This window comes from Camelus ferus, chromosome 17 (genome assembly GCF_009834535.1).
Source record: "Camelus ferus isolate YT-003-E chromosome 17, BCGSAC_Cfer_1.0, whole genome shotgun sequence".
Lineage (NCBI taxonomy): Eukaryota > Metazoa > Chordata > Mammalia > Artiodactyla > Camelidae > Camelus > Camelus ferus.
Genome location: NC_045712.1, coordinates 23,381,269 through 23,408,138, shown reverse-complemented (window position 1 = coordinate 23,408,138; position 26,870 = coordinate 23,381,269). Strand labels below are relative to the sequence as shown.

General features: G+C 40.5%; 5 protein-coding genes and 3 non-coding genes across 39 annotated transcripts in view; 5 read left to right on the top strand and 3 right to left on the bottom strand.

Annotated features, from left to right (window-relative positions):
* PBRM1 (polybromo 1) overlaps nucleotides 1–4,265 on the bottom strand; it is a 100,750-nt gene extending 96,485 nt beyond the window's left edge. For 13 of the 27 annotated variants that reach the window (XM_032458299.1, XM_032458306.1, XM_032458290.1 and 10 more), the window contains exons 1-2: nucleotides 4,085–4,219; nucleotides 1,101–1,226 (exon numbers count right to left, since the gene is read on the bottom strand). In XM_032458299.1, the coding sequence (XP_032314190.1) occupies nucleotides 1,101–1,148 (48 nt within the window). In that variant the 5' untranslated portion in view covers nucleotides 1,149–1,226; nucleotides 4,085–4,219. Of the gene's footprint in view, nucleotides 1–1,100; nucleotides 1,227–1,492; nucleotides 1,522–4,084 lie in introns of those variants that run through there. The other 14 variants (XM_032458309.1, XM_032458311.1, XM_032458313.1 and 11 more) reach the window with 10 other exon arrangements.
* Nucleotides 4,266–4,316: 51 nt separating this feature from the next.
* GNL3 (G protein nucleolar 3) lies at nucleotides 4,317–10,991 on the top strand. The gene is made up of 15 exons (XM_006190398.3): nucleotides 4,317–4,476; nucleotides 5,142–5,200; nucleotides 5,628–5,765; nucleotides 5,885–5,998; nucleotides 6,233–6,313; nucleotides 7,069–7,201; nucleotides 7,824–7,936; nucleotides 8,178–8,295; nucleotides 8,961–9,048; nucleotides 9,556–9,730; nucleotides 9,859–10,001; nucleotides 10,083–10,219; nucleotides 10,309–10,490; nucleotides 10,730–10,793; nucleotides 10,888–10,991. Exons 1-15 carry the CDS (start codon nucleotides 4,464–4,466, stop codon nucleotides 10,971–10,973), a joined length of 1,644 nt encoding a protein of 547 aa, XP_006190460.1. The 5' UTR covers nucleotides 4,317–4,463; the 3' UTR covers nucleotides 10,974–10,991.
* LOC116657360 lies at nucleotides 7,243–7,319 on the top strand. Its single transcript, XR_004312479.1, has one exon. It is a non-coding gene; the product is annotated as a small nucleolar RNA SNORD19 (small nucleolar RNA).
* Nucleotides 7,981–8,063, top strand: LOC116657366. The gene has a single exon (XR_004312485.1). It is a non-coding gene; the product is annotated as a small nucleolar RNA SNORD19B (small nucleolar RNA).
* LOC116657361 lies at nucleotides 9,420–9,496 on the top strand. Its single transcript, XR_004312480.1, has one exon. It is a non-coding gene; the product is annotated as a small nucleolar RNA SNORD69 (small nucleolar RNA).
* Nucleotides 10,992–11,247: 256 nt separating the features above from the next.
* Nucleotides 11,248–21,240, bottom strand: GLT8D1 (glycosyltransferase 8 domain containing 1). 4 transcript variants are annotated; one of them, XM_032458329.1, is made up of 10 exons: nucleotides 21,103–21,240; nucleotides 16,994–17,047; nucleotides 16,810–16,908; nucleotides 14,744–14,957; nucleotides 13,290–13,407; nucleotides 12,974–13,058; nucleotides 12,698–12,810; nucleotides 12,144–12,310; nucleotides 11,916–12,028; nucleotides 11,248–11,776 (listed from the first exon to the last, which is right to left on the bottom strand). In XM_032458329.1, exons 2-10 carry the CDS (start codon nucleotides 17,007–17,009, stop codon nucleotides 11,586–11,588), a joined length of 1,116 nt encoding a protein of 371 aa, XP_032314220.1. In that variant the 5' UTR covers nucleotides 17,010–17,047; nucleotides 21,103–21,240; the 3' UTR covers nucleotides 11,248–11,585. The 4 variants fall into 4 exon arrangements, with proteins under 4 accessions (XP_032314220.1, XP_032314222.1, XP_032314219.1 ...); XM_032458331.1 differs by lacking the exon at nucleotides 21,103–21,240 and adding an exon at nucleotides 20,894–21,025; XM_032458328.1 differs by lacking the exon at nucleotides 21,103–21,240 and adding an exon at nucleotides 20,775–20,912.
* SPCS1 (signal peptidase complex subunit 1) lies at nucleotides 20,968–23,163 on the top strand. The gene is made up of 4 exons (XM_006190393.3): nucleotides 20,968–21,595; nucleotides 21,948–22,007; nucleotides 22,088–22,174; nucleotides 22,669–23,163. The coding sequence occupies exons 1-4, from the start codon at nucleotides 21,560–21,562 to the stop codon at nucleotides 22,792–22,794; spliced, it is 309 nt and encodes a 102-aa protein (XP_006190455.1). The 5' UTR covers nucleotides 20,968–21,559; the 3' UTR covers nucleotides 22,795–23,163.
* A 2,303-nt stretch (nucleotides 23,164–25,466) lies between these two features.
* NEK4 (NIMA related kinase 4) overlaps nucleotides 25,467–26,870 on the bottom strand; it is a 48,837-nt gene continuing 47,433 nt past the window's right edge. For all 3 annotated transcript variants that reach the window (XM_014564060.2, XM_032458326.1, XM_032458327.1), the window contains exon 15: nucleotides 25,467–26,443. In XM_014564060.2, coding sequence (XP_014419546.1) covers nucleotides 26,351–26,443 — 93 coding nt within the window. In that variant the 3' untranslated portion in view covers nucleotides 25,467–26,350. The remainder of the gene's footprint in view (nucleotides 26,444–26,870) is intronic.

The following is a 26,870-nucleotide window of genomic DNA, read 5'->3' as shown; positions in this document are numbered from 1 at the left end:
TTTAGATGTGCCCTAAAATTAACACACTGAAAATGATTTTTCTCCATTCATTAAAGAAGGATCCATAAGACATATGCCAGAAAACACTTAACATGACTTGCCATACTTATGCTAAAGTAGTAAAACCGCGTTTTGAAATTTTTCTGTCAATCCAGACAACCTTCTTTTCAGTTATATGAGTTACTCTATCCCTGTGAATTCACAGCTTTACATTTCAGTAGATGATCTGGAAGAGCGCCTCAGAAGTGAGCTTTTAGGTTCTCCTCGGCCTTTCCGAAACATGAATATTCGCTCTCAGTTTTAGGAAGGTTGCTAAGTAACTAATCTTAACATAAATTTACAAACATATATATTTGACTATACAACACAAGAATTGCAACCACTGAAATGATCTGCTACAGCTAGAGGAAAGGGGCGTATACCCCAGATAATCCTACAATGCTTATACAATTTAACAACAGTGTCGAATAGTACGCTGTGATTTCAAAGGTCTTTCTCTAAAGCTAAAAGAAACACTGATCCCAGTGTCACTTATCAACATTCAACTTCAGGAAACTAAGACACTAGCAGCTGAGAGAATGAGTTGTCAGTAGTATGTAGAGAAAAACTGGGGATTTCCAGGTAATAGAAAGCAGAAGCAAAACCAACCAACAAATAAAAAACTCTGGTAACCAACTGAAAAACAAGAGGAGTCTCTTATCTCTTCCTCTGAACTACAGTCCACATGGTATTTAAAAACAGAGCCTAACATGATGATGTTCGTGATTATGTTCCTTTCTCTAGGACTTGGTTTGTTATACACTGTATAGTTTGCAATTGGCTACAAGCGGCGAAAGCTTCAAAAAGCTTAGGTCAAAAGCCAGCCAAGTGTGACTGATTTTTGTTTGTTTTATAAAAGGCTGGTAAACTGGACTCAGTTCATTAAAATGAAGAAACTAAGGACCAAGCTTTGGTAAACAATTTACGACGAGGACACAAGTGAATGTGATAAACATCAGGTGGGAATCTTTATGTAAAGGACAACAAAATTTAAGAAAGGTGGAAGGGAAAAGGCAAGGAAGGACAGAAAAGGGAAAGGGTGTAGATTATCAGTAATTTACCAGCTTTACCAGAGCACAACCAGCGCCTCGAAAAGCCAGTCTCCTCATTATGTCTGAAGGCCAAGTGAAGCCAGTTGGAGAAGGCAGGGCTTTAGAAGTGCTGATTCAATGTTAATATATTCAAAACTGAAAGAGAAGAACAAGGCAGAGAAAGGGGAAATAAAGAGAAGGGTCAGACGGAGTAAAACTGAGTACGAATAGATAGAAAACATTCAAGCAGAACTGCTAAAGAAAGATAAGAAAACTGGAGAAAATAGGCACATCAGTTCTCTTGTGCCAATCAAACTGCTACAAAGGCTCAGGCACTAGCGGTACCTGACACTTCTTTCATTTTAAAACCAACTGTTTTTCACATGCTTAAAGATGTCTCACTGAGGTTCCCTTTTACTCACATGGAATGACTGTCAATTCCAGGAATGAAGCATGCCTGCCCAATGTGCCCCCTAGTGAATAAGAACAGAGTTCAATCACAGAGCTGGAATGGAAAATGAACACATGTGGAAGGCTCACATGTGACACCAAGGGTTGACAAGCTAGAACAAACCAAGAATGGTTTATGTGAGCAGAGTCTGGAAAACTCCCCATCACAAAAATTCAAAGAAAGACATTTTTTTTTCCCTAAAAGTCCTAACAGCATCGAAAAAAAAAAAAGCCACATTCAACCTCAGAAAGATTAAAAAAAAAAAAAAAAAAAAAGGCTTCAACCATTTGGCAGGAGGTCAAAATTGCTTTTATAAATAATCCACTAAAAAATGACAGAAAAAATGTGGATCACTGGGGGGGGGTGTATAGTTAGACCATACAGTATCTAAAACTCCTTGAATCATTAATTTACTTTAATAAAGGGAAAAAAGATTCAACTTAGAGATAATTTCCAAATATTTTCTTATCCAAAAAATATATTTTAAAATGTATTTTGGAAGTTTGGCAAGAAAGGTATTGTGGCCAGGTGGGTGGGAGGAGCAACAGGACCTGAACTCAGGTCTTCCATCTCTAGTTATTTGTTTGATGTTGCTTGAGTCACAACCTCTCAGATCTGTTTCTTCATTTCTAAAATGAAAACAGTGAAGTGTACATATCTCTCTTGGAATGCTGTGACAGTAAAATGTAGATGAAATCACTTTGAAACTTCAAAACAACAAAAATGTTAAGTTTTAACTCTAGAATTGCATGCTCCCCTGGGCATAGGAAAAGCATTTTATCCATTTTTGTAGCCTGACTTACAGTATGGTTTGGGTGATCAAGTTATCTGTTTGATAAATGTATTAAAAGTGCACTTAAGAGGAACATTAAAAAAAAAAGTTTGTGTGGTTTCAAAGGCCTGTGAGCATCCCTTAAGAAATTCTTTTTCCATAAAGAGAAAAGAAATAGATTCTGAAACTCAATTACAAGTTTCAAAATGCCACTGATTACAGTTACATGCCCAAAAGCCTAACAACCAATGATAAATTAAAACGGATAGTAATGAATAATTTTACAATGTGCAACTGGGAAAATATTTATTCAGTACAGCCAAATGGTATATTTTGACAGTTTATGAACTTTTAGTACTCTCCTGTATTTCCAGTACTCTCCTGTATTAGCACTATGATACACGTTTAAAACAAAGATCTTAGAAAACTGAAGATTCAAAGGGGGAAAAATATAATCACTTATAATCCTATTTTCCAAAGAAAAACCATCCTTAACAGCATTCATAGATTTCAGTATTTATTCTATGCCCTGTTTGCCTTTTTTTTTTTTTTTTTCTTGACAAAAGTGTGAACAAACCATATGTATGATATTGCAGCCTGTATTTTAACTTAGGGACGATTCTTCTGAGTCAACATTCTTCACATAATGTTGGAGAATTTGATAGTAGTCTATCATACAGATATACCAATTTACTAATCTTGGGAATTTGGGTAGAATATTAATACTGATAGTATTGTACACTCCCAAAGCCAAAGAAAGTAGTCAAAGCCCTCCAATTATCCACACACATAGTTGTTACTCATTTGACATACTTCAAAAGATACCTTCCTTCTTACTGTGGATCTTAAAGCATGGTTAATCTGTTAACAAGTGATAAAGCAGAAATTATACTACTCTTTTGTACTGAATCCAATATGCTTCTGTATTATATTTGGGAAAAGAGTGCACTACTACATGGAAAAAAAAAACCCTAAAAATCATTTTTGAGGAGTCCTAGCTTGCTTGGAAATAAGTTAATAAAAATGCTTTACTCCTACATACGTTTCTAAAGCTGTAGTAATAATTTCTATATCCACTATACTCTGTTTTTGTCATGTTTTTCAGGATTCCTTCTACGTTTTTGCCAATCTTCCTTCCCTTTCAAGCCATCAATATCTACCCTATATTAACAAAACTCACTTCTCTCTCAGTAAAAAATGTTGAGATGAAAAATACTAAAAACCAGAAATGTACACAATTATAAAACCTCGTTTTTTTGTGGTGCGGCAGATCAAAAACTTAAATATTTGGCCTCTACGAGAAATACACGTCCCATTGATAAAAAAATACTCAGTCATCCGGAACACAATCGTCTGGAAAATGTTTTTTAAAAAAAATTACTAAGAATTCGTGTCCGAATCGTCAAGAAACAAACAAAAAAAGAAGGCCCTGAGGTGCGGGGGAAATGAAAGACTTTCCCGACCTGTCACTGGTACGCGGGACTAAGGGAAACGTTGACAGCTTTGAAGCTGCCCGCTACGAGCGCTTGGCCAGCCGCCGGGGGCGGGAAAACGGGACGCGGGGAGTTTCCAGACCGCGGCGCGCCTTTGTCCCAGCCGGCAGGTGCGGCAAGGCTGCCGGGCCCGTCCCGAAGCCCGCCGCCGTGCCCCGCCCCGCGCGCCCGGCCCGACCGGCGCGTCCCCACGGCCGGGGCGGGGCCTCTGCCGCTGCTCCCGCCCGCCCGGGCCCACACAAAGGCCCCGCAGCCGGCCGAGAGGAAGCGGCCCCGCCCGCCCCGGGCCCGGCCTTACCCAGCCGCTCCGCCGCCTGCAGCCCCGGCCGCGGTCGCCGACCGCCGCGCCCCGCCCCGTGGCCGCCACGGCTGCTGCTATTGCTCCTCCGGCCGCGGCCGCCGCCGTCGCTCCAGCACCCGCCGCCCTCACCGCCCTCACCGCCCTCACCGCCCTCACCCCTCCCGGTACCGCCGCAAAACCAGCCCCGCGGCCGCCAAGCGAACCCGGCTCCGCGCGACACTGCGTGCGCGCGCACGCGGGCCTGCGGCGCCGTGCTTTACGGCGGCAGCGTGAGTGCGTAACGCTTGCTCGTGGCCTCAGTTCGCACGTGTTGCCAGCGGAGGTACTTTGCAGCTGCGAGTGATCGGTTGTCGGCCCTGGCGTTCCAGCTTCCAATATGAAGCGGCCAAGTGAGTGGGGCGAGGGGGCTGGGTCTTAGAGGGGCTTCTGTGTCTGATGGTCGACGAACCCACCAGGGCGTTCCTCTGCCGGTTGGTCTCTACGGGAATGAGGGGTCTGCTGGTAGGCCGTTGCCCTGGGTCCGCCTACATCCGAAGGTTAGAAGGCCGCACGTTAGCCGCTGGCCTGTCGTACAGAAGGAAGGCTGGGCCCGAAGGGTGACAATCAGGCTACAGTCCTGTGAGGACCCCGTGGTTTCCCTTCTGGGGCCACGTTCAGTCCGGCGCTGGTGAAGCCTGTGAGCCGTTTCTCAAATCCATTGTTCGTTCCTCCTTGTGGATTCGCGGTGTTTAACAAGAAGTGGTTGTCGTTTTGGGTCTTACACGCTCCCCTGTATGCATTCCCAGTCGAATCTGGGAAGAGTGGGAGCGGGGAAGTTGGGCTCTACAACGGCTCTATTTAGTCAAATTTTCTGGGACTTGAAAGTGGCATTTTTTATTTTTACTACGCGCTCCGCAAGATTCTAAAATTAGGTGTCAAGAGCTAGTTAATTACTTAACGCAAAAAGGGACGTGACCCGAGTACAGTCATAGAAAGTAAACTGATCATTTGTGGATAAAATGGATTTTTTTAAAAGGATAGAAAATTAATCCTTTTGTAATGTGTTGCTTTGTAGAGTTAAAGAAAGCAAGTAAACGTATGACCTGCCATAAGCGGTATAAAATCCAAAAAAAGGTAAGTCCTGTTCTTAGGAGAGTTACACCAAGGTATACCCAGGTTATATCCAGTATAACGATGAACTACCCCCATTCCGCCTCCAGAAAGAGGTCTGGACTAATATAATTTCATCTCAGGAAACGGGAGTTGGATAGACTATAGACACAAGCTTTTAGGCATCAGAAGTACAGCTGTAGAAAAGTGCAGTAATTCAGTGATGAGAAACTAAACTTTGATCAGCATGGTAACAGTCGTTACAAAAAGAATCTCTTGGTCATGCTTTCTTGCTGTTTTATACATAAATATGTGTGTCTTCTGTATTATGATTAGAGCTCTATTTTTCTAGGTCATTTTATAGGTGTAATTAAACTGTAGCCAGATTGGCTTCTCACATGAATTCTCTTTAGTATTTCTGTAAATTAATAAATTCTTAAAATTATAATAGGTTCGAGAGCACCATCGAAAATTGAGGAAAGAGGCGAAAAAACGGGGTCGAAAGAAGCCTAGGAAAGACCCTGGAGTTCCAAACAGTGCTCCGTTTAAGGAGGCTCTTCTTAGGGAAGCTGAGCTGAGGAAACAGCGGGTGAGATGCATTAACTGAAACTTTGAACGAGTGATGTGTGGGTGTGAGTGTTTTTTCAAAGTAAAGTAACAACACCACATCATTTTGGCTCACCCGTTTCTCCTGTGGCTTGGACACAGCTTGAAGAACTGAAACAGCAGCAGAAACTTGACAGGCAGAAGGAACAGGACAAGAAAAGAAAACTTGGAACTAACCCTGGTGTGGAGCTATCTAATGAGGAACTGGTGAAAGAGGTATGATTAGTCCTGTTTGTGAGCGAGAGAGGAGCTCTGACATAAAAGTCAAAGTACATCCTTAGGGCAGGGGTTGCTATGCCTCTTGGGAAGAAAAAGACTGAGTTCAGTCTTCTGTCTTACCTATTTAAATATTAACTACAGTACCCCAATTAGTTATGAAAAATGGAGAAACGGGTTACATCTACTGACATTCTGATTTTGTGTCCTTTCCCCTTTGTCTTTATCCCCTAGGAATTTGGGCAGAGCAAAGCTAAGAAAGCCAAGTCCAGCAAACAGAATCCGAAGAAGTTGTATTGTCAGGAACTTAAAAAGGTATCTTTGTCTAGGTCAGTGTCTAAAAATGGTAATGAGGTTTAAAAAACTAGAGTTTCTTGGTTGTTTTTTTTTTTCCCCATGACACCAACTTTGTGTAAGTAGAGTTCTCTTGAGCTGGAAGAATCCTTCAGCAAGTTGGTTTATTTTGTTATGTTTAGCTGAAGGAATATTCTGGTTTTAAATTTTTGCAGGCGGGCATAAGCATGATTTGCAAAAAGTGACATTTTGTAACATGTTGACACAAGCCATAGTTTAAATAGAAGAGAATAGTAATAGTTTAAACAAAGAGAGTACATTAGCATAAGCAGTGCAAAAATTAGTCTCTATAAAATACTATGCTGAAACCTAAGTGAAGGAGGTCAAGGGGATGTTTTGGTGTGGTTGTTCCCCAGCACTCCCATCCCCATCACCTGTTTTCCTAAGCTCACTCCCTCCTATGAATAGACCCTGACTATGCTTTTCAGCTCTTGGCAGGGCATAAGGGCCTTTCAAACTACATAATTCACAATGGGAGGACTATGTATTTAGATAGTGGAGTGTTTCTAGTCTTGAAATCCACTTTGATCAGAGGCTGTTAAACTTACATTTATTTTCCTGTAAAAAATGATGAATCTGTAAACATTCATACCAAAGTGAAGACACGAGATCCATCTCTGAGCTCACCCTGTTGCAAAGTGGATAACACCAGTGTACTTATGTGGAGGGTGGTGCCAGATCAAGCGATGCTATTCTAATAGCTTCTGTTTTGTAAGGTGATTGAGGCCTCAGATGTTGTGCTGGAGGTGTTGGATGCCAGAGATCCCCTTGGTTGCAGATGTCCCCAGGTAGAAGCCGCCATTGTCGAGGGTGGACAGAAAAAGCTGGTACTTGTATTAAATAAGTCAGGTAAGCAAGAAGGATACCTTTTGTGTTCCATATGCACTAATGAGGTATGAGGAAAACATCTGAACAGTCTGATTGCCACTGAAGACTGATAAGATCCAACTCTGACCTCAGCAGAGTTAGTGCATATGCACTCGTTGCCAAAGACAGTGCTGGGCAGTGGGGTGGAGATGCTTTCTGTAAGTGATTTTACTGATTTGTACTGTCTGTTGCCATTCAGTACATCTGGGTTGGAGCAGCGGGGACAGGAACACCCAGAACAGAGACTGGTAAAGCAGAAAGTAAGAATGTAATCTAACATTACTGTTGGGGGTCAGTAAACATGGCTATTACCTGATAGTAAATTCTGGAAACATAGCCCAAAGGTTAGTAGGGTAATAATCTAGAGGTTGGTGTAATCCTGAAAGGGTGGGCAGAGGAGAACTGAAGAAATACAGTACATACTGAATTCTAGTAACAGAAGCATGGTAGGGAGCTGACCCTCTCCCCATCTTCCAGTTCAGGTACTTTTGAAAAAACTGGGAAAAGGCAAACCTGAATGAAATCCATAGTTTACTCGACTTTGCAAATTCATCTCAACAAAATGACCAGATTAGAGCAGTATTTTATTTCTAATCTCTATCAGATCTGGTTCCAAAGGATAATCTGGAGAACTGGCTTATTTATTTGAAGAAAGAATTGCCAACAGTGGTGTTCAAAGCCTCAACAAAGCTGAAGGACAAAGGGAAGAGAATCAAGGTACCCTTAGCTTAGTGGTGGGAAATGTGGTACTTTCATCTTTCAGATGGGTGAAATATGATGAGTGTACAAAATCTTGATTAAGAAGGTGAAAACTTATAAGATCCAACTCTGATTTCATCCAGAGATCTGAAAAGCAATAGTGGTGATTTTAATAGATGGGTTCTGGAGCCAGACTGCTTGGGTTTTGTCTGGTGAGTTGTCAGAAGTAGTTTAATTATTTGATTTTTAACATGTGAAGGTAGGGAAGAAAGCTGCTCCATTCAAAAGTGAAGTCTGTGTTGGGAAAGAAGGCCTTTGGAAACTTCTTCGAGGTTTTCAGGAGACTTACGGCAAAGCCATTCACGTTGGGGTAATTGGTGAGTTTCAGTTCAACACACTTTGTCTTTTCTCAGTAAGCGCCAAGAAATCTTTCAGGTTAACAGTGTATAGGGTTGTTGCTAAAGAAAGGGCTTGTTCAGACATCAGCTTCTTGCCACACACACACACAGTGTAAAGACAAAAATTTTAAGTAATTGCTGCCTGATTCAGTTTTTTGCCAACCAGGCATTGTAGATAAAGTTAGCATCTGAAAGTTCTGGTTTATGTGAATTAATAGTCTTTTCCTGCCCTTTTGTTACTTGAGCAAGAAATGAAGATGCTAAGAGTGGTCTTAGTGTTGAAGTGAAGACGCTCAGATCCAACTCTGATCTTGCTCTAAACATCAGGCTGGCATAAAATAAGGCAGTGGAGTGGGGGAAGGGATAAATTAGGAGTGTATATGTTAATCTCAAACACAACCATATATAATAGAAGTAAACAAGGACTTACTGTATAATACCACAAGGAACTACATTCAACATCTTGTAATAATCTATAATGGAAAAAGATTTAAGAGAACATGTATGTATAAATGAATCACTTTGCTGTACACCTGAAACTAACATTGTAAATCTACTATACTTAAATTTTTTTTAAAGGCAGTGAAAATTTTATAATTACCAGCACATAATACCTTTTGTATCTATGGGTTTCCCATTTGTAGGTTTTCCAAATGTGGGGAAAAGCAGCATCATCAATAGCTTAAAACAAGAACGTATATGTCATGTTGGTGTATCCATGGGGCTTACAAGGTAAACTGAATTGTTTCGTAATTATAATATTTCATTATAGATGAGTAAATATGATCTATTTCTATCACTGTTTTCTGTTCTGTAGAAGGTGGAGGGTTAAGACAGCGTTAGCCTTGGGGAAGAATTGGAGTAGAATAGCTACCCACAATCTAGTTTGAAAGACAGATAAGCAAGTAGATTCAGAAAGGGGAAAGCTGCCTCAGGAAGTGATGCTTGAACCTGAACTTGAAATGAATAGAAGTCTGCCAGTTAGAAGAGACGAAATATTTATGACAAAGGTAACAGCATGTGTTTAGGCCTATATGTATATAAGCTGTAAGGTGTAGTGTTTCTCTTTAGAAAAGGGGGTGTGCTGTTAATGGTTTTAGATAAACATGAAGCAAATGATGATAAACTGGATCTGACAGACTGTGCTGAGTTTGTTCAATCCAACCCTGAGCTTCGTGTTCTGTCTCTTGTCCTTAGGTAAATGAGTGTCCCTTTCAATTACCATCTTTCTCGTTCCAGGTGTATGCAGGTTATTCCCTTGGACAAACAAATCACAATCATAGATAGTCCAAGTTTCATTGTGTCTCCACTTAACTCTGCTCCTGCACTTGCTCTGAGAAGTCCAGCAAGTATTGAGGTAGTAAAACCAGTGGAGGCTGCTAGTGCGATACTGTCCCATGCTGATTCTCGACAGGTAAAAGAATCCCCTTCCCTTGAGCTCCATCTTCTTTGTTTCATTGTAATCATCTTAAATTTTTTTTCAAGTTTTTTTTAATATCTGTACTATATGAATTTCTGTCTGGCTTTTTTTTTTTTGTAAAGGTAGTACTGAAATTTACTGTTCCAGATTTTAAGAATTCTCTGGAATTTTTTACTTCATTTGCTCAGAGAAGAGGACTGCACCAAAAGGGTGGAAGCCCAAATGTAGAAGCTGCTGCCAAACTGCTGTGGTCTGAGTGGACAGGGTAAGACTTCTTTTATTGGCATTTTGATGACCACATAGAATAAAGGAACTGGTTTTTGACCAATCTTATTTTTAATACCAGTGCCACCTTAGGTTACTATTGCCATCCCCCTACACCCTGGACTCCTTCTCCACATTTTAATGAGAACATTATGATAAACATGAAATGGGGCTTTAATCTGGAAGAACTGGAAAAGAATAATGCACGTAGCATACAAGGTACACAAGGCTTTTGCTTAACTGCTTTGTCAAGTGACCGGCCAGTAAAGGTTTCATCTGTTTACACCGGATTTATTTACCTTTCCTAGCCATCAAGGGCCCTCGGTTAGCCAGCAGCATCCTTTTCCAGTCTTCAGGTCTGACAAATGGAATAATAGAGGAAAAGGATATATCTGAAGAACTGCCGAAACAGAAGGAAAGGAAGCAGGAGGAAGAGGAAGACTTTGAAGATGTCGACACTGATCAGGAAAGTGTTGATGAAGAAGGTGATGTAAGTATATTGTACATGGGTTGTTTAAGCTTTAGTAAGTTTTCTAGCATTATAATGTACAAATAGAAAGGGGCTGAAGGCAAAAATAGAAATTATTTCATGACTAAAAGAAGCCAATTTAGATATTTAAGGCTTGATTTTGTGCATCCCATTGATACTTCCAGGGACTTTTTCTGGGTAATTACTTGGATTAATGAGCAGACAAGGGCTACTAATCTAACACTTTCTCTGTCCCACAGGAGAAGAGCTCAGATATGTCCCCTGCCGAAGAGGCCTGTGAGGCACTGCCTGAGTGTCAGGCAGGTGAGTTGGGTGGAGGGGTCTTCTAACAAAACAGCATGGTATAGAATTATTTTTTAAAGCTTTTTTTTAAACCTCACTTTTCTTTCCAATATAGATGAGCAGTCTGCACAGTCTTTTGTCTTGGATAAAATAACTGAAGAGGAAGATGATGCTTATGACTTCAGTACAGACTATGTATAATAGAACCTTGTTCTTCTATAAGGGTTTTTTTTTTTTGGTTTGTTTTTCACATTTTGAGCAGACTGCTAAACGTGTGTGTGTGTGTGTGTGTCAGTGTGTGTCATGTGCCACTTTGTTATGGTATGATGTAAACTGTATAAATTTTGAATATGTATCATGATACATTCATTGAAAAAAAAATCAGTCAACTTAGAAAGTGTCTCAATTCTATAAAAAGACAACTCATCTCTTAGTGAGCAGGCAGAAGTAGTTACCTGAAAGTAAAAACCATACCTTTAGAAAAATGTAGTATTCACTTTATTTATAGATAACCTATGGTTATAAAATGAAAACCAAGCAGCAGTGTTGAACTAGCTGTACCTGCCATTTAAGTCCATTCACCTCTGGTCATTCAGCACTGTCAGTAAGCAAATGCTTGGTAAGGCAGACGGAGGCGTGTTAATAGTCTGTCTAGGAAGCTGACTGCCAGATGGGGCAGTTTGCCCTCTACCCAGCTGAAATGTCTTTTTCCGTGGGTTGCTGCAGACAGGCGTTGAAACCTAGCAAGTGTTACTTCCCACATACACTGTCTTCTGGGATTTCCTGAGAAATGCTTATAGCATAAATTATATTTTACTTTATATTTGAGATCTCCACATGTCTTCGGATTAGGCTGAATTTACCTGTTGGGTCCGGAATATACCATTTTTCCCAGACATCAGTATACGAAGCAGTTCTTCCCCATGGCTTAAAGTGCCCATTCCAATGGAGTAACTTGGCAGCCTTTACAAACTGGGGAGAATATCGTTTTCCAGCGCTGGAACCTTACATTGAGAGAAAAAGAGCCAAATGATAATACTAGTCATACCACATCAAACTGGAAAATGATAAATATCCCATCCCTGAGGAGAGTTCTTTAGACACTTCATTAGCTTAGGCCCTTGGTTAGTTATTTCTGCTTACCCAGATGGCGAACATTCCACATAGGGTCGATGGTGGAATGCTGTTGATAAAATACGATCAGCAGAGGTGGTGTTGTGATGCTGCCAGCCAGTGTTCTGCTATACAATCCTTCTCTTGGTGGGACAGATAAAAAAACATGATGTTAGTAAAGAGTCCCAGTTCCCATTGGTCAAGACACTTAGGGTTGAAATACAAGAGTTTTCACAGGTATGCCAGTTACATACTTACTCTACATTGAGTTTCATCCATTTTTCCAGCTGGTTAGTTATATTCTGTTTTTTCCATTCTGTCAAGTTTGCAACAAAAACTCCAGGATTAAATGAGCAGGTGCTCGCTTTCATGGAAAGCTTACGAATTCTTTCCTTTTTATAGTCAAGATATCCAATGTAATTGTACTGAAAACACAAATGGGATATATAGTACGTTTACTGCTTCACACAGGATAGATACAATTTGATTGGATAACTGTTCTGTTCACTTATGACTTCTCAGATTATTAGCAAAGGGCTCTACATAAAGCAAATAAAAGTGACATTTGGGATTGCAAGTTAGACAGTAGGAACCTAGAATAAACCTTAAGCCAGATGTTCAGAGAGAACTAGGTTGTCAAATCCATGAACCGATCTGTAGGAAAGTGGCCTTGAGTTTTGGATGAAATAACTGGTGAATGTAAATGTAGCAAAAAAAGAATTAAGAGTTCCCTGATTTTGTTGCCTCTTACCCCATTAACCTGCATTATAGGGAGCAAAGTGTCTGTGCAAAGGGTCTAATAAGTAACTTACCTGGTTCCCTGCTCCACGGATGACAACTTTAGTAGAGGTTGAATCACAGTCTTCTGAAAATGCAGCTGCATGTCCTGGCTTCAGTGGTGTATTGTATAGGGCAAGGATATCACCTGAAATAGATAAGGTTTAAGATTTACAATGGAAGTTGTCCCAAGATTCCCTATTCCTCCCACCTCTTAAGATGACCTTTTATAGGATACCATAAGTAAGACAACCAACCACTACAGCCTACACTGGGCAGAGAGCAACACTGATGGTGACATTCTCTGGTACCTTGCACAATTACATCGTCATCCATGTATATGGCCTTCTTTGCACCGGGAACCAGAATTGGCAAGTAGAACCTTGCAAAGGTTAACTGGAAAAGTAAAAGGAAAGAAGCATTGGCACAGGATTTGTCAGTGGCTGTGCTTTTGTTTACTAGAAACTCCCAGAATGCTCTCAGTTTCCATGCAGGAGAAGACATCTGAAGGTCTCAGAAGTCCCCAGGCCTGGTGCCCGGGGAACTACTTGCACTGTACCCAGTTACTCAGGTATTCCAGTCATTTCCTAATACTGCCAGTTACAAACAAGAGTGTGTGGAACTCACTGGTTTAATGGATTCCCCCTCGTCAGGATCCTTCTTTACTTTCCCTTCCAAAAGCTTAGTGTCAAAATTCACAATTTTGTACCTGATGCTTTTCAGGGTACTGCTGCTGAGCCAGGACCTGATGAACATAAAGCACCAAATATCAGTTTTAAATAATCATGTCCCATACTGCAGCCTTATCTGTGCTTTCCAGTGAGGCCATAATGGAAGTGAAATCCTGAGGACTGCATGGTATCTTCAAGCCCCTTCTCTGAGCTTTGGTTTCCTCTTCTGCGGTGAGATACACCACTAAAGCCCCTCCCTGAACCAAGATTATATGGTAATAGTGCTCGCAAAGGCTCATACTTCTGATTACTACTGCTATAGAAAATTTCATTATGTAATTGAAAAGATCCCATGAATCTTTCAATTTTTGTTCCTCCAAAAACACAAAATGAGTCAAAGTATGATAGTAGTGAAAGCTATCAACAAAGCTGGTAAGTCAGTCTGTTAATCTATACACTCATTAATTTGCTGTGATGACTTCAAGTAATTCTACCAAGTCTAAGGTACTGCCTGTAGGAAAAGTCAGTGTTCCCTAAAGAAGTACTGTACATTTTTCCATTTCAGATTAGTATTTTGTAGACATGTTATTTCTGTAGTTTATTTCAATATATTTCTTTCTATATTAGATAGTTTGAGTTTTTTAAATGCAGAAAAATAACTCATAGTAACTTTCATAAACTAAACATGAACCAGAGAAAGGCAAAGGGACAGAAATGTCTTAGAACTTTGACCACTATTAATTTAGACACAATGTTTCTTGGAATAAACCATGTAAATCTTGATTCAAAACATCTTCAAAACACAGTTAAGACTTGTATCAGATTAGGTTTCTATTAATCACAATTATACTGGTAAGGACCACTTACTGACCGATTATTATGTGGTAGGTGTTTTTTTAATGTATTTTCTCGTTTAACAATCCTCTAAGTTGGATATTTACACTCCATACTTAATAAATTAGGAAACAGGCTCCAAGGGGTTAGGTAGTGTTCCCCAAAGACTGGGTCAGGATTTGGAACGGTGTCTGCTCACCACCACACTACCTTGCCATTGCTCCCACATCCCTTCCCACTCTATACCAGAATTACTCAAGAGCATGTCCATGAGATAAGGAACTTGTAAGAGAATATAAATCAACATGGTGCTTCCTTCATTGAGAAAGTCTTCTACCAAAAAAAATAGCTTGAATTATTAGTGTGCATAATGACACAGTTGACTTACATCTTGGACACAAGTTCCTTAACATGTTTCTGCTATCATGGGGACACACAGAAAAACGTGTAGTTTATAAGTGGTATAATCCCAATTATATAAAAAAGTAAACATTGAAAAAGAGTATTACTGGATTGGCAGCTGGCCTGCTCTAGAGCATCCTCTAGAAGCAGAATCATGAGGCAAGCAGAGCTCACCGGAGATGGTCTGCTGTACTGTTGAGCGTAACAATGTAGAAGATCACATTGGAGCGAGTGTTGTGTTGAATGCTGTTTATGGCTGCAATGGCCCCCCCGAGCCTATCTTCAGATGCTGCAATGACCACAGGAATCTCCTCTTGTCTCCCATCCACTGCTTGTTCGGGAGCATTTGGGATAAAGTCTACAGGCTGAAGCCCCACAATTCCTGAATCTGCAAAGAACACAAAGAAGATACTGTGATCCAATCTCATGAGCTTTTGACAAAGCCCAAGGTGTGAAAGGAGGTAAAATGAGGATTATGACACTTCATTCTCCCTCATTACAATGTGAAGCATACAGCCCAGAAATTTTGTTTTCCCATATGTAACCAGGCTTTTAGAAAAAGCATTAAAAAAAAAAGTTGACAATTCTGATACACTACTACTGATAGGAATATAACAATCTAGATTACAGTTTGGCAATTTGTATCAAGACCCTTGAACGGGTACAAGGCCTTTGACTCATTAATTCCCCTTGTCTGTCTCAAGGACAAAATCTGAGAGGTAATCAAAAGTCACAATTTTATTTATAATTGTAAAAACCAAGAAAACTAAAAACAGTTTTTCAAGCCATAAATCATGCAGTAGGCATGAAATCAATTTAGTTGGTCACAATTAGAATTTGAGTATGAAAACTTCCTGAATTGGAATAGAACATTGACTTAGAAAATACCAGACTGCATCACATACAGCAACTGCAAGTATTGTTTTGTAAACCTTCCTTCTTGCCTCTTGTAATACTTTATTTACTCATTCATCATGCACTGAACACAGTGCCTGCTATGTGCCAAGCAATATAGAGGCATTGGAGTTATAGCCATGAATAAAATTGTGAAATCTTTACCACTGTGAAGGGCAGATAGACAAGAAGCAAATACACGTATGTGCTGTATGTAATATTCATTATTGTGGGGCTGCCATCAAAAAAGTCTGAAAGTCACTGTACCAAAAGACTTTCCTGTGGCAACAAGTAAACTGGCATTAAATTTATACATGAAGAGTTTCAATAGTCATGGTGACATGCTTAGGATATAATTATTTGGAAAACCATGTCATATGTGCAGTGTATATACAGCATAATCTCAACTGTATAGAAAAAAATAATATACACAGAAAAAAACTGGAAGCTACTAAGGCAAAATTTTAGTTAACTCTAGGCAATGAATCATTTATTCAGTATTTATTGAGTACCTTCTATGTACCAGCCACAACTGCCCTCATAGAGTTTGAATGCTGTTTTCTTTTTCAAAAATGTTCCTACCAGGAGCATGCATTACTTTATGTACATTTATGTGTGTATATATATGTAAATACACATACGTATATACACAATTATAAAACAAGCTATCAGAGCACTCAGTGAAAGTCAAAGGAAAGCTATTAGTCTTTTCTTGCTCTGATCAAGTATAGTAGGTGAAAATAAAGATATAGTGGGTAACAGTACAAAAATGATTTCTGATACACACTCTGAAGCCTCAAACATCCCTCAAAACCAAAGTAAAGCAGTATGAACAACTAATTGAACTGGCAGCAAAACTGTACAACAGTGACTTTTTTAATCAGTTGACAAGACAATGATTCTGTTTCACTACTAGTCCTACTGATATGATTCCACTTGTTAAAGGAAAGTAACAGGTGAAGGAAAGTTACAGGACTGACACACTAGTGCACAGAGCAGGCATCAAAAATCAATGACACCTGTCCGCACCTTCTGATGCCCTGCCCTACAGAAATGTCTGCAGATAGCCCACAGAGGCTCCTTCCTCTTAAGGCCTCTGATTTGGTGAAAAGGAATCTTCTGTGAGATCAAACCCTTAGCAAACAACTGCCCAAGAAGGGGAAAGAGGGTGGGGTTGCAAGAGCCCAATGCATACCACCTGCCTTTCCCAGAGTCTTTAGTAGCTTCTGTAATATGGCCAAGAAGAAGGCCTTCTTTTCCTTAAATCTAGTGATGTGACCTAGGATGTGGGACACAGAATTCCAGGTCCTCAACAGATACCAAGGCGTTACTCAGGGTTTTCATACCTGAAACTTCATTCCTCAGCAGGCTGCTCAGGCCAAGGAAGTTATGGTGCAAAACCAGCAAGAAGAGAGCAACAGCCAGGACTAGGATGACAATGTTTACTGAAACACACAGGAGAAAGTCTACATTACATCTCTCCATCTTTGGACCTGGTATAAAAACCACATAACTATAGAAAGAACATACCTTTACGGAATGACATCTTTCTCTTTTGTCTTATGTAAATATTAGTTATTAACCCTACAAAACAAAAACAAGGCCCCAAAGTCAGTAGGTACATTAGAATGTCCATCAAGATGCCTACACACTTTTATTCATGTGGTATATGATGCTCCCAGAAACTCATTTTGAATTAACAGTTTCCAAGAACCCAATTTGGGGTTTGAATTTTTTATGGTAATCATAATAATAAAATATGTCAAATAACTTAAGAGAAATAGATAGCCTTGTATATTATACAATTCTACCAAGAGGAACACCTGGATCTAACCACTATGGAAGTTTTCTGAATGAATTTCTACTTAAAATTCCTAATTAAATTACACATGGACCCAGCTGTCTATAACTAAGGTCAACTCATTGGTACAAAACATCCCTGTTCCAAGTTGTATCCCATTCACCTTTAACTGGAATTAAAAGAGAAAAAAAAATTTTCCCAAATCATCTAAAACTATAGCAGAGAAAGATAATTACAAAAATTCATAAAATCCAATTTTGCTATCAGAAGTTTAGAGCTCAAGAGTCTCCAAAATTAAAAATCTGCTCCTAGAAAAAATGAGCTTCTTCCCAGGGCTTCCTATCTGTTGTTTAACTATCCATCTCTTAAGAAAGTGGTGTCTTGAGGAGGAGGGTATAGCTCAGTGGTAGAGTGTTTGCTTAGCATGCACGAGGTCCTGGGTTCAATCCCCAGTGCCTCCATTGGAAAAAAAAAAAATCTAATTCCCCCCCTCCAAAAACAACAAAAAGAAAGTGGTGTCTTAAAAAAGAAAGAATGAGAAGAAAAGAAAGAAAAGATGTCTAATACTGTTACTCTGCCAGTGGTTTGTGCTCCCCAGCTCAACTGAAGCCTTCACTTTTTCAAAACAAATAATTCAATGGAAATAAAATTGTAGGTGGAGCTAAATTAAACAGTTTCTACAACAATCTCTGGGTAATATTTCATTCAAAACAGGTTTTTATGCAACCAGGATATTGTGAGCCTACATTTGAGACTTTTATCCTTTTGTACTTCATCTTGGCCCATGGGAGTACCTAACATAAGGCTATGAATTTTACAAAGCACTTTCAAATATAACGTATTTTCAAAACCAAAGTAAGTTTGAATTAATTTCCTCTTAAGTAAAGTGTATGCATATCACTTGGTTTCTCAAGGCCGAGAAATATATCAAGAAAACTTCGGATGAGAGGCCAGATTACAAATTCGGGAGAACATAATTCAGACTCCCAAAAAACAATCTAAAATACACATGAACACGTACATGCACATGCACACTCTCCCTTTCTCTCACTCTCATTCTCTCTAGAACAGTATAAAATATATTATACCAATGAACTTCCTCTCTAAAGAATACACATCATTATAGACCAGAGCCTTGCGCCTCAATCTCACTGAGGGCTGAGCTTTATCCATAGAAACTGGCAGACTGGGGACTGCTCAAAGTTCTAACATCTGCCTGCTTGGAGCCAACTTCCATCAAGACTGGAGAAAATGATCTTACTTGAGTAAATCTCATTTAGTTACTGGTACAAAGGGCAGTGGTTTAGCTCAAGAACATCCAGTAGCAATTATTTACAAATAGTGTGTGGATCGAGAGGCAGGTGTATTTGTGCTATTCCAGTTAGCTAGACACAAGAAAAACACAATCCTAGCAGGTATTTGATGTACTTAAGTAGATTAGCATGGCAGAAACTGCTTGTTCCTTAAACTCTTTCAGGTTATCAATATACACAATGCCAATTATTATGGAGTGTCTGATCCGTATTTCCTTTCCTAGTACTATTCCTCGTGATGGAATTCACTGATCTGATTAGAAGGAATTCTCAAAACAAAATGGCATGTAACATCCTGGGACGTGTAACAGTGGCTATATTTTTGCAAGAGTATACAACTGTGAACAATTTGATGAGTAATATTCAATTATTCACTATGAAAGTTTCTGTTTTGTTAAGAAATAAAACCTTCACTTCATCCCAAATCACTCAACACACACACACACACACACACACACACACACACACACACACACACACACACAGCAGGCATACCCAGAAATATGGTGAAGAAACGTTAGGGGGAAAGAACACTATTTTTTCAAACTTGCTAGCTATCTATATTAATACCCACATTTTCAGAAGCCTTTTCTGCTTTCCTTCCTGTTGCTATATACTCCCATGGAGGGCCATTCTATTCATGCTCTGCAACCTATCTTGTTTCCCTGGTGCAACACCAGCAAACTCTTTCCCTCTCTGCTGGATCACACACCTATCAGCCTATAAGCATACTCTGCTATCTTCCAGCTAATTCCAAAAAAAAAAAAAAAAAAAAAGACACCATTCCCCATATCCTAGTTGACCCACAGACCCCTTTCTCTGCTCCCTCTCACTCTAAAAGCTTGAAAGGATTTAAAGTCTCTAGCTCTACTCACTCTTCTTGTCCTCTCTTTAGCCTCCTCCAACCAGACTTCTGTCCATACTTCTCCATTCAAACTGGTCTTGTCGAGGTCACAAAAGACTAAAGTCATCTTTCTGTCCCCTTAGCCATCCCCTGAGAGGCCATCAGGAAAGTACACCAGTCCCCCTCCTCTATTATGAAATTATCTCATTTATTTATTTATTTCTCTCTTCCCTAACTAGAATGTAAGGGACTCCAGTGAAAAGTGTTTACTACTGTATTCTTGCCATCTAAAACCATGTCTGGTAAATGGTGGTAGATAGGTGATGTTTGTTGAATGATCTTGTTAACCTACGAGCAAGACTGGTTCTCAGCTCAGACAGGCAACAGTCTTTGATAATAATCATGAAAACAAATTCAAACAAAAGACATGGATTCCGACAGATCTATCTCAAATCGAAACTGACAGGCAATCTCCTTTTCTCACCATATCCTCATAGCTCAAATACCATAGTCTCTACAGCAACTGCCACCCCATGAAGTGCATTTAAAGAGGGAGAACACAGAAGGATATGTCTGTTTCTACTTACAACAAAAAGTCTGTTTAGTCTCTGCCAGACTGAAAGGTGGACAAGGCCCTAAGGATATACACCCACCTTCTCCTGCCTCTTCATCCTGCTAGCTCCTACGTGGCTTTCAGGAGACAAGGAACCTCCTTCAAACCCCACATTCTGCAGCACCTCCCCTGAGCTCTCACATCGCCCGGGCCTCGCTACCCAAGAGTTAATCCGGCTTATATTTCTGGGGTTACGTGGCTGTCTCCCTTGACGCATTCTGGGCTCGAGTCAAGAAAGGGCCTGGTGTTGGTCACAGGCATATCTTGGCCCACAAAAAAAAGTGCCGGGAATGTTTGATGCATGAATGAGGGCGGCAGCCACGTAACACCTACCCTGGAGTACCTAGAATCCCACCGTCTGTGACCCTGACACGCAACACAGCATAGCAGCGCGTGCCAGCGGGGACCCACAGACTCGGGTTCCCCAAAATGGTTTCTGTCCGGAACGTGGGTACTCCACCTTGCTCAGAGTAACAATGGAGGGCCTAAGCTTCTGAGATAGACATCAGCCTTGACAGAGAGGCAGTGCGAACCCTTGGCTGGCCTCTACTGGGAGGGCCAGCGAAGCCGCCGAGCAGCCTGGCGGGCCAACCAGGAGACTCCCCAGGTAGGCGCTCTCTCCATACTGGTGCAAAGGGGCGGGAGAGGATGGTCCCCACTCCGAGGAGATCCCTTTTCTCTGGATGATGGGTTCTGGGTTAGTCCCCTCTAAACTCTGGCGGTCAGTAACGCCCCCTTACCCTTAAGGGTGTTTCACAAGGGGCGACGATCCGGGGTCCCCCAACCCCCAGGCTCGGAGGCACTGGGCTAGGGTTCCAGCAAGCGGTTCCCCTCAGACGCTCCCCGCGGCCGTCCTTACCTGCAGCCTGAGGAGGAGGAGCCACTGCCCACACCCCGGCCCGCCCCGCCAGCTCAGCGCCCACGCCGCAGGCCCCGGGGCTCAGCCCGCCACCCGGCCGCCCGCGTCCCCTGCTCTCCGGACCGAGTCTGCTCGCCCGCTAACCCTGTGGCCGCGGCGCAGCCCCGCAGCCCCCAACCCGCCCGCCGCAGGGCCTGCGAAAGTCGCACCGAGCAGGCGCCGCCGGGCAGCCCTGCCGCTGGGGTCCTCGCCGAGAAAAGCCCGTCGCCATGGAGACGGGGCGCACGCCGGCTGCCGTTAGGCCGCGCAGGCACAGTAGAGGGCGGTTTGGGGGACCCGAGCTGCGGCTCCCGGGACCCAGTAGCACTGAAGGCGAACGCTTCACGGGCGCGTGATGCCTCGGCTCGGCCACCACAGCCAGCGTCTCAGCCCTCGCGGACAGGGCGCCGGCCTACAGCCAACTCCGAAAGAGCAAGTCGCCTAGCGAGGGCACGGGGAGGGGCCTCGGGCCGCCAGGGTGTGTGGGAGACATCCGCTTCCGGGGCCGCGGCCATCGCAAACCCTGGCTGGGGAGGCCTGCGGAGCTGTACGCAAGAGCTGACCCCGGTTCCTCCTGTTCCTGAGTCCTGGCCGCCGTCGCTCCGCCGGCCGCCTCCTCAGCCAGTCATGCTGGAGCATCTAACCTCGCTGCCTACGCAAATGGTGAGGATGCGGCCCGCCTCGGCCCCAAGATCCCTGCACTTTCCTCGCAAGCCTGGCAGTTCCGCAGCCCTTGTCCGAGACCCACCCGGCGCAGCGCGGGTTCCTAACCGGGATGGCTACTCTCACCCCCGAATCATACCCCCTTCTTTCTTCTCCAACGAGGAGGCCCCTGCCCAGTCTCTGTAAGGATGCTTCAGTTATTCCGGGAAACCGAGAATGTCATTACTTGCTCAGGTTCTTGGGGGAGCCCCTGATACTGGGATTACCCAGTGCCAAAGCTGTGAGGTCAGGGCAGGAATTGTACCTCTTCAGTGGTGGAACCAATTCTTGTTTTGCTTTCCTTTCCTTTTAGGATTACAAGGGCCAGAAGCTAGCTGAACAGATGTTTCAGGGAATTATTCTTTTTTCTGCAGTAAGTATTGGTTTTGCATGATCTCTTCCCCTGCCCCCCACCCCCCAGCTTTGACTGTATTTAATATACTTTGTTTCTAGGTAGTTGGATTTATCTACGGATACGTGGCTGAACAGTTCGGGTGGACTGTCTATATAGTTATGGCAGGATTTGCTTTTTCGTGTTTGGTAAGAAATATGTGGGCGTTTGGATGTTAGTGGCAACTTAGGTCTTCCGAATTGCGTTGTTTTGGTTGGACCTAGTAGTGAGAACTGGCACCAACTTTTCCCTCATCCTTCCCTTGCTATCACTGGAAAAGTAAATGCCAAATAGTGTCAGATGAGGTGAAACTGCATTGAAGGATACAGCTCATTTCTTTTGGCAGGCACTCCAAGCAGGATTTTTAGTCAAAGCTAGACCTCAAGACCTTATGGTCTTCACATTGCTGCCTCCTCGCCTCCTCACCTTTCTTTTGCTCTTAAAGCCATATGTGTAAACAATGAGGCTTGTTCCAGTCACTTACAGTATTTTGTCTGGGTGGTGGCACAGAGTTTTCCTAGGAATGTCAGTTTTGTAGTTTTTACCTTTAGCATAGGAGTCATTTGAGAACCAGGCATTATACATAATCCTCTTTTAAACTTCTAATGGCCATAATTGATGCATTTTCTCTGTTCTGGCCTAGCTGACACTTCCTCCATGGCCCATTTATCGCCGGCACCCCCTCAAGTGGTTACCTGTTCAAGACTCAGGCACAGAAGACAAGAAACCAGGAGAAAGAAAAATTAAGAGGCATGCTAAAAATAATTGATTGGGGTTTTCATGATTCATCTTTACTACTGCACCTGCTTTTGTTTTGTGTGAGATAAGCTAAACAGTTTTCATACCCCAAACATGAGCTAAAAATCACCTATGCTCAGCTGTGTTCAAATTTTGTTCTCTATATTTCACTTCTCAGTTGGGTTTTGATTTATAAATATTTTAGACCTTCTCTTCACAGTCCTTCTCTGAAATGGAGAACAGAAAACACAAGTATGCAAAGTTTCTTTCAGGTCTACAAAATAATGAAAAATAAATGCCTCATAAATTATAGTACAATTAAACTACCAAAGTTTTATAATTCATTATGAGTAGTCAGGCTGTTTTAATGTTTTCAATTAAAACTCACAGTGCAAGTCAATGTCTAAAGAGTCTTTTGTTCATTGTCCTGCAGGCATGACTACTAGTAAAAGCTAAAGTTAGAAGTTCATGTTTCTGAAAGTGTCAGGAAGCACCACTTCTGTTACATGTCCTTCTTGACAGGAAACACCTATATAAAACTAACGTAAATTTGTGGTAGAATAGTACTTTGGTACCACTAAAATAAGGCTGTTGTTAAGCAAAAAACATTTAATCCATGCTTCTAAGTGGTTCAAAGTGAAAACCTATAAAGCTGTAAATTCCTTTTAAATTTTCCAGAGGGCTGAAGAGAAAAATGTTCTAAGGTCTTGTATGAGGGTTGGGAGTAGAAGGGTTATTACAGGTAATATTCTATTTCTCAATACTAGGATATAGGACTTCCAGACTATGAGTTATAAAAAAAGGAAGCAAAGACCTTAATATAGCAAAAGTCAGAAGAGGTTTTTAAAAAAGAGAAAGAAAAATAAAAGGCAGCAGAAATAAGACCAAGCATATCAATAAGTATAATAAAGATGATTAAAAAGCTAAGAGCTCCCAGTAAGGTTAAAAATCAAATTACTGCATGTTCTCAAAATGATACCCAAAGGTAGAAAACAGAAACAAGGATATATTAGGCAGATGCAAGCAGAAAGGAGGGGTAATAGTTAGAAAGTCAGAAACCATTACTTCTGGACAAAGGACATTTCATAGCTACAGGATGTCACTTATGAATCATGCGTTGAATAAAACATGAAATGTATAAAGCAAAGACTTAAATACACAAGAACTGGGCAAAGCTGCGCTCTTGGCAGGAGACCCAACACTCTACCTTTCAGACTTTGATAGATCAAGCGGAAAGGCAATTGAGATTGACTTCTGCACTTATTCTATGTACCTGGAATATCTTCCTTCAGGTACACATGACTTGTTCTCTCCTTTCAGATCTCTATCCAGAAACCACTGCAAAGATGCATTTCCTACTGCCCTATCAAAGTATTAGTAAGCCCCATCATTCTATACCCACTTTCATGGCATTTAATATATCTCAGTATATACTGTTAACTCCCCTCCCTAGAATATAAGCTCCATGGGAACAGGGGCCTTACTTTGCTCACTACTGTTTGCCCAGTACCCGCAAGAGTACATGTCACATTATATGTGCTCAGTATTTACTGAGTGAATGATACAGAACTGTGCTGTGCAATATGATGCAATGTCATGTATATAAGTTTAAAATACTGAGTTCCTCAAACTAGCCACATTTAAAGGGCTCAACAGTTATATGTGACTAGTGGCTACCGTATCAATGCAGATGTAGAACATTTCCATTTAAAATTCTGTTGATCGGGTCTTAATATAGGTTTGAATAGTATTTAGTAGACAAGTGATTCTGCCTATCCGTAGCAGAATTCACCTTTACTGAATGCACAATAATGGATCATGTACTGAGCTACAGGGAGAAACAATTCCAAGAAATAGAGGCTGTGCAGGTCATATTCAGTAACAACACTGCAATGTAGCTGGAGCAAGGAGATAGAATTTCCGTGGCTTTCTAAATGTATGGAAATTCAGAAACACTTCTAAAACAAAATCAAAACCAGAATTATTGACTACTTAGAAACTAATGTCAAAAAGAATACAAGAGTCTCTCAAATGTGGCCAAAGGCAGGTTGAGAGGAAAATTCAGTCTTAAAAAATGTGTTTTATTATAGTTAAATAAGTAAGCTGAAAAATTATTAAGTACTCAAGAAAAAAACTACAAAATAACCAAAAGATAATAGGAGGAAATTGAATGTTTAAACAAAACAAAAATAAACAGAATGGGAATAAAAAGTATGGGGAGATTTCTTAATTCCAAGAAAAAAATATGTACAACTTTATACCAATAAGTTAGAAAACTTTAGTAAAACATGACTTTCCAGAAAGATGTAGATTTCTAAAACATACAAGAAATGGTAAATAGCTCTGGAAGATCAACAGTTTGCAAAAAATTTGCCCCTACGTGGGCACTGAGACTGGATGGCTTTAGAGCTGAGTTCTAACAAACTCTTCAAAGTAAAATTAATAGATTTCAGAAACCAGGCCATAAACACTGTAAGGGCAGGGAGTACTGTTTTATTCACCACTGTATCCCAGCTCTTGGCCTAGTTTCTGGCACATAGTACAAACTACATAAAGGTCTGTTAAGGGACTAGAGAGGGAACATTTTATTATTTTATGTGTGTGTAATTTTCAAGGAAGGTAAGATACATTTTTAATTATAAAAACTGAAAATATTTATGGAGCAGCAGACATTTTTTGTCCTTTGAAATATAGAAGTGAAGATTTACTAATCAAGACTTTTATTTTATAAAAACTGTTTCCTAGAAGGGCATTACCCGTTATTAAACAACTAATAACATATGTGATACACAAACATACATTTATAACATGAGAAGGCAACCAGTATTTTGATAGTACAAGAAGATGAGTTTCAGGAGACAAATATGTCCAACATAACTAAAAGGATCTGGACTTTACTTAAAAATTGCTAAATCAGAAAAGAAATTAAGAGTTCAAAAGTGTTTTTGCTGATGGAAAAATACATCTTAAAGAGTATGTAAAAACTGATTTACAGGGTCAAAATACATTCTAGTTTCAATTCTTGTATATCCTGAATGAAATTCATATTAAATGTAAATAAAATGCTAAACATCCATCAATGTGCAAAAAAGGAATTCAGTTGCTCAAGTACTAGATACAACTTCATATTCTTTAAATCTACTCCCAGAATTATAAAAAAATAATTTATCAGCTGCTACCTAAGTTTGTTAACAATAAAAAGTAGTATATGTCGGTTATTTTCCCTACTGCATTTATCACTATAATATAAAACTTCCAATCCAATATTTTATGCTCCTGTATTAAAGCTAATTAGAACCTTAAAAAAATAGTTCTACATATAAAGTTGGTGGTTTAAGGCTCAGTAAACAGTAACTAAACAAACATCGTATAACAGATTTTTCCTCAAGAGAATAAGAGAGCCAAAGCTTTCTTCTTTTGTGAGCTTGCTTCACATTACTGTTTTGTCCAATTTTTTCCCAGTAAATAAAACCCCAAAGAGATATAAGGACGGGATGGCCTCCAGTCATTGTTATTACAGGTTTGTTTTTGTTTAAGCCAAAAACCTTTGAAAATAGTTTAGTTCTGGCAGCAAATTAGATAAATTCTCAAAAATTCACATTTTCTTCAAAAAATTTTAACTGGCGAGCTTTCACACTATAAGCTGTATATTTTTCACCCATGTGCTCCCGCAAACGTACCTATTTGAGAAATATAAACAAAAAAATCAATATGTAATAGAAAAAAATATTTCTGTACTCTTAAAAGGGTTTTTCTCAGCATGATAACCAGAGGCAGAAACCTTATGGGAGAATACTAATAGTTCTGTTTACATAAAAATTTTAAATGTCAACATATCAAAAAATAAAGTCATAAGAAATTACAGAGCAAACAATAAACTAAGGAAAATATAACATACATGCCAAGAATTAATACCATATATATACAGAGAGAGCACTCAGAATCAATAAAACACATTATTAGAATATTAGAATTGATAAAAACAAAATCAGTCCCATAGATAACTCAACATAGGCATTTACAAAATAATACAAATGATCAGTTAACATACATAAAATTCAACCTGACTAGTAATCCAAAAAAAGTACTATGTGACATTCAAAGTAT

Bases quoted from the DNA above. Each gene is read 5' to 3' on its own strand.
- GNL3 (XM_006190398.3), top strand. The intron at 8,296-8,960 runs GTGAGTTTCAGT...TCCCATTTGTAG, and splicing joins CATTCACGTTGGGGTAATTG to GTTTTCCAAATGTGGGGAAA. The intron at 10,491-10,729 runs GTAAGTATATTG...TCTGTCCCACAG, and splicing joins GTGTTGATGAAGAAGGTGAT to GAGAAGAGCTCAGATATGTC.
- GLT8D1 (XM_032458329.1), bottom strand. The intron at 13,408-14,743 runs GTGAGCTCTGCT...TATGTTCATCAG, and splicing joins AGTACAGCAGACCATCTCCG to GTCCTGGCTCAGCAGCAGTA. The intron at 12,311-12,697 runs GTAAGTTACTTA...TTGTGTTTTCAG, and splicing joins TCCGTGGAGCAGGGAACCAG to TACAATTACATTGGATATCT.
- SPCS1 (XM_006190393.3), top strand. From the start codon at position 21,560: ATGCTGGAGCATCTAACCTCGCTGCCTACGCAAATG. The intron at 22,008-22,087 runs GTAAGTATTGGT...CTTTGTTTCTAG, and splicing joins GAATTATTCTTTTTTCTGCA to GTAGTTGGATTTATCTACGG. The intron at 22,175-22,668 runs GTAAGAAATATG...GTTCTGGCCTAG, and splicing joins GATTTGCTTTTTCGTGTTTG to CTGACACTTCCTCCATGGCC.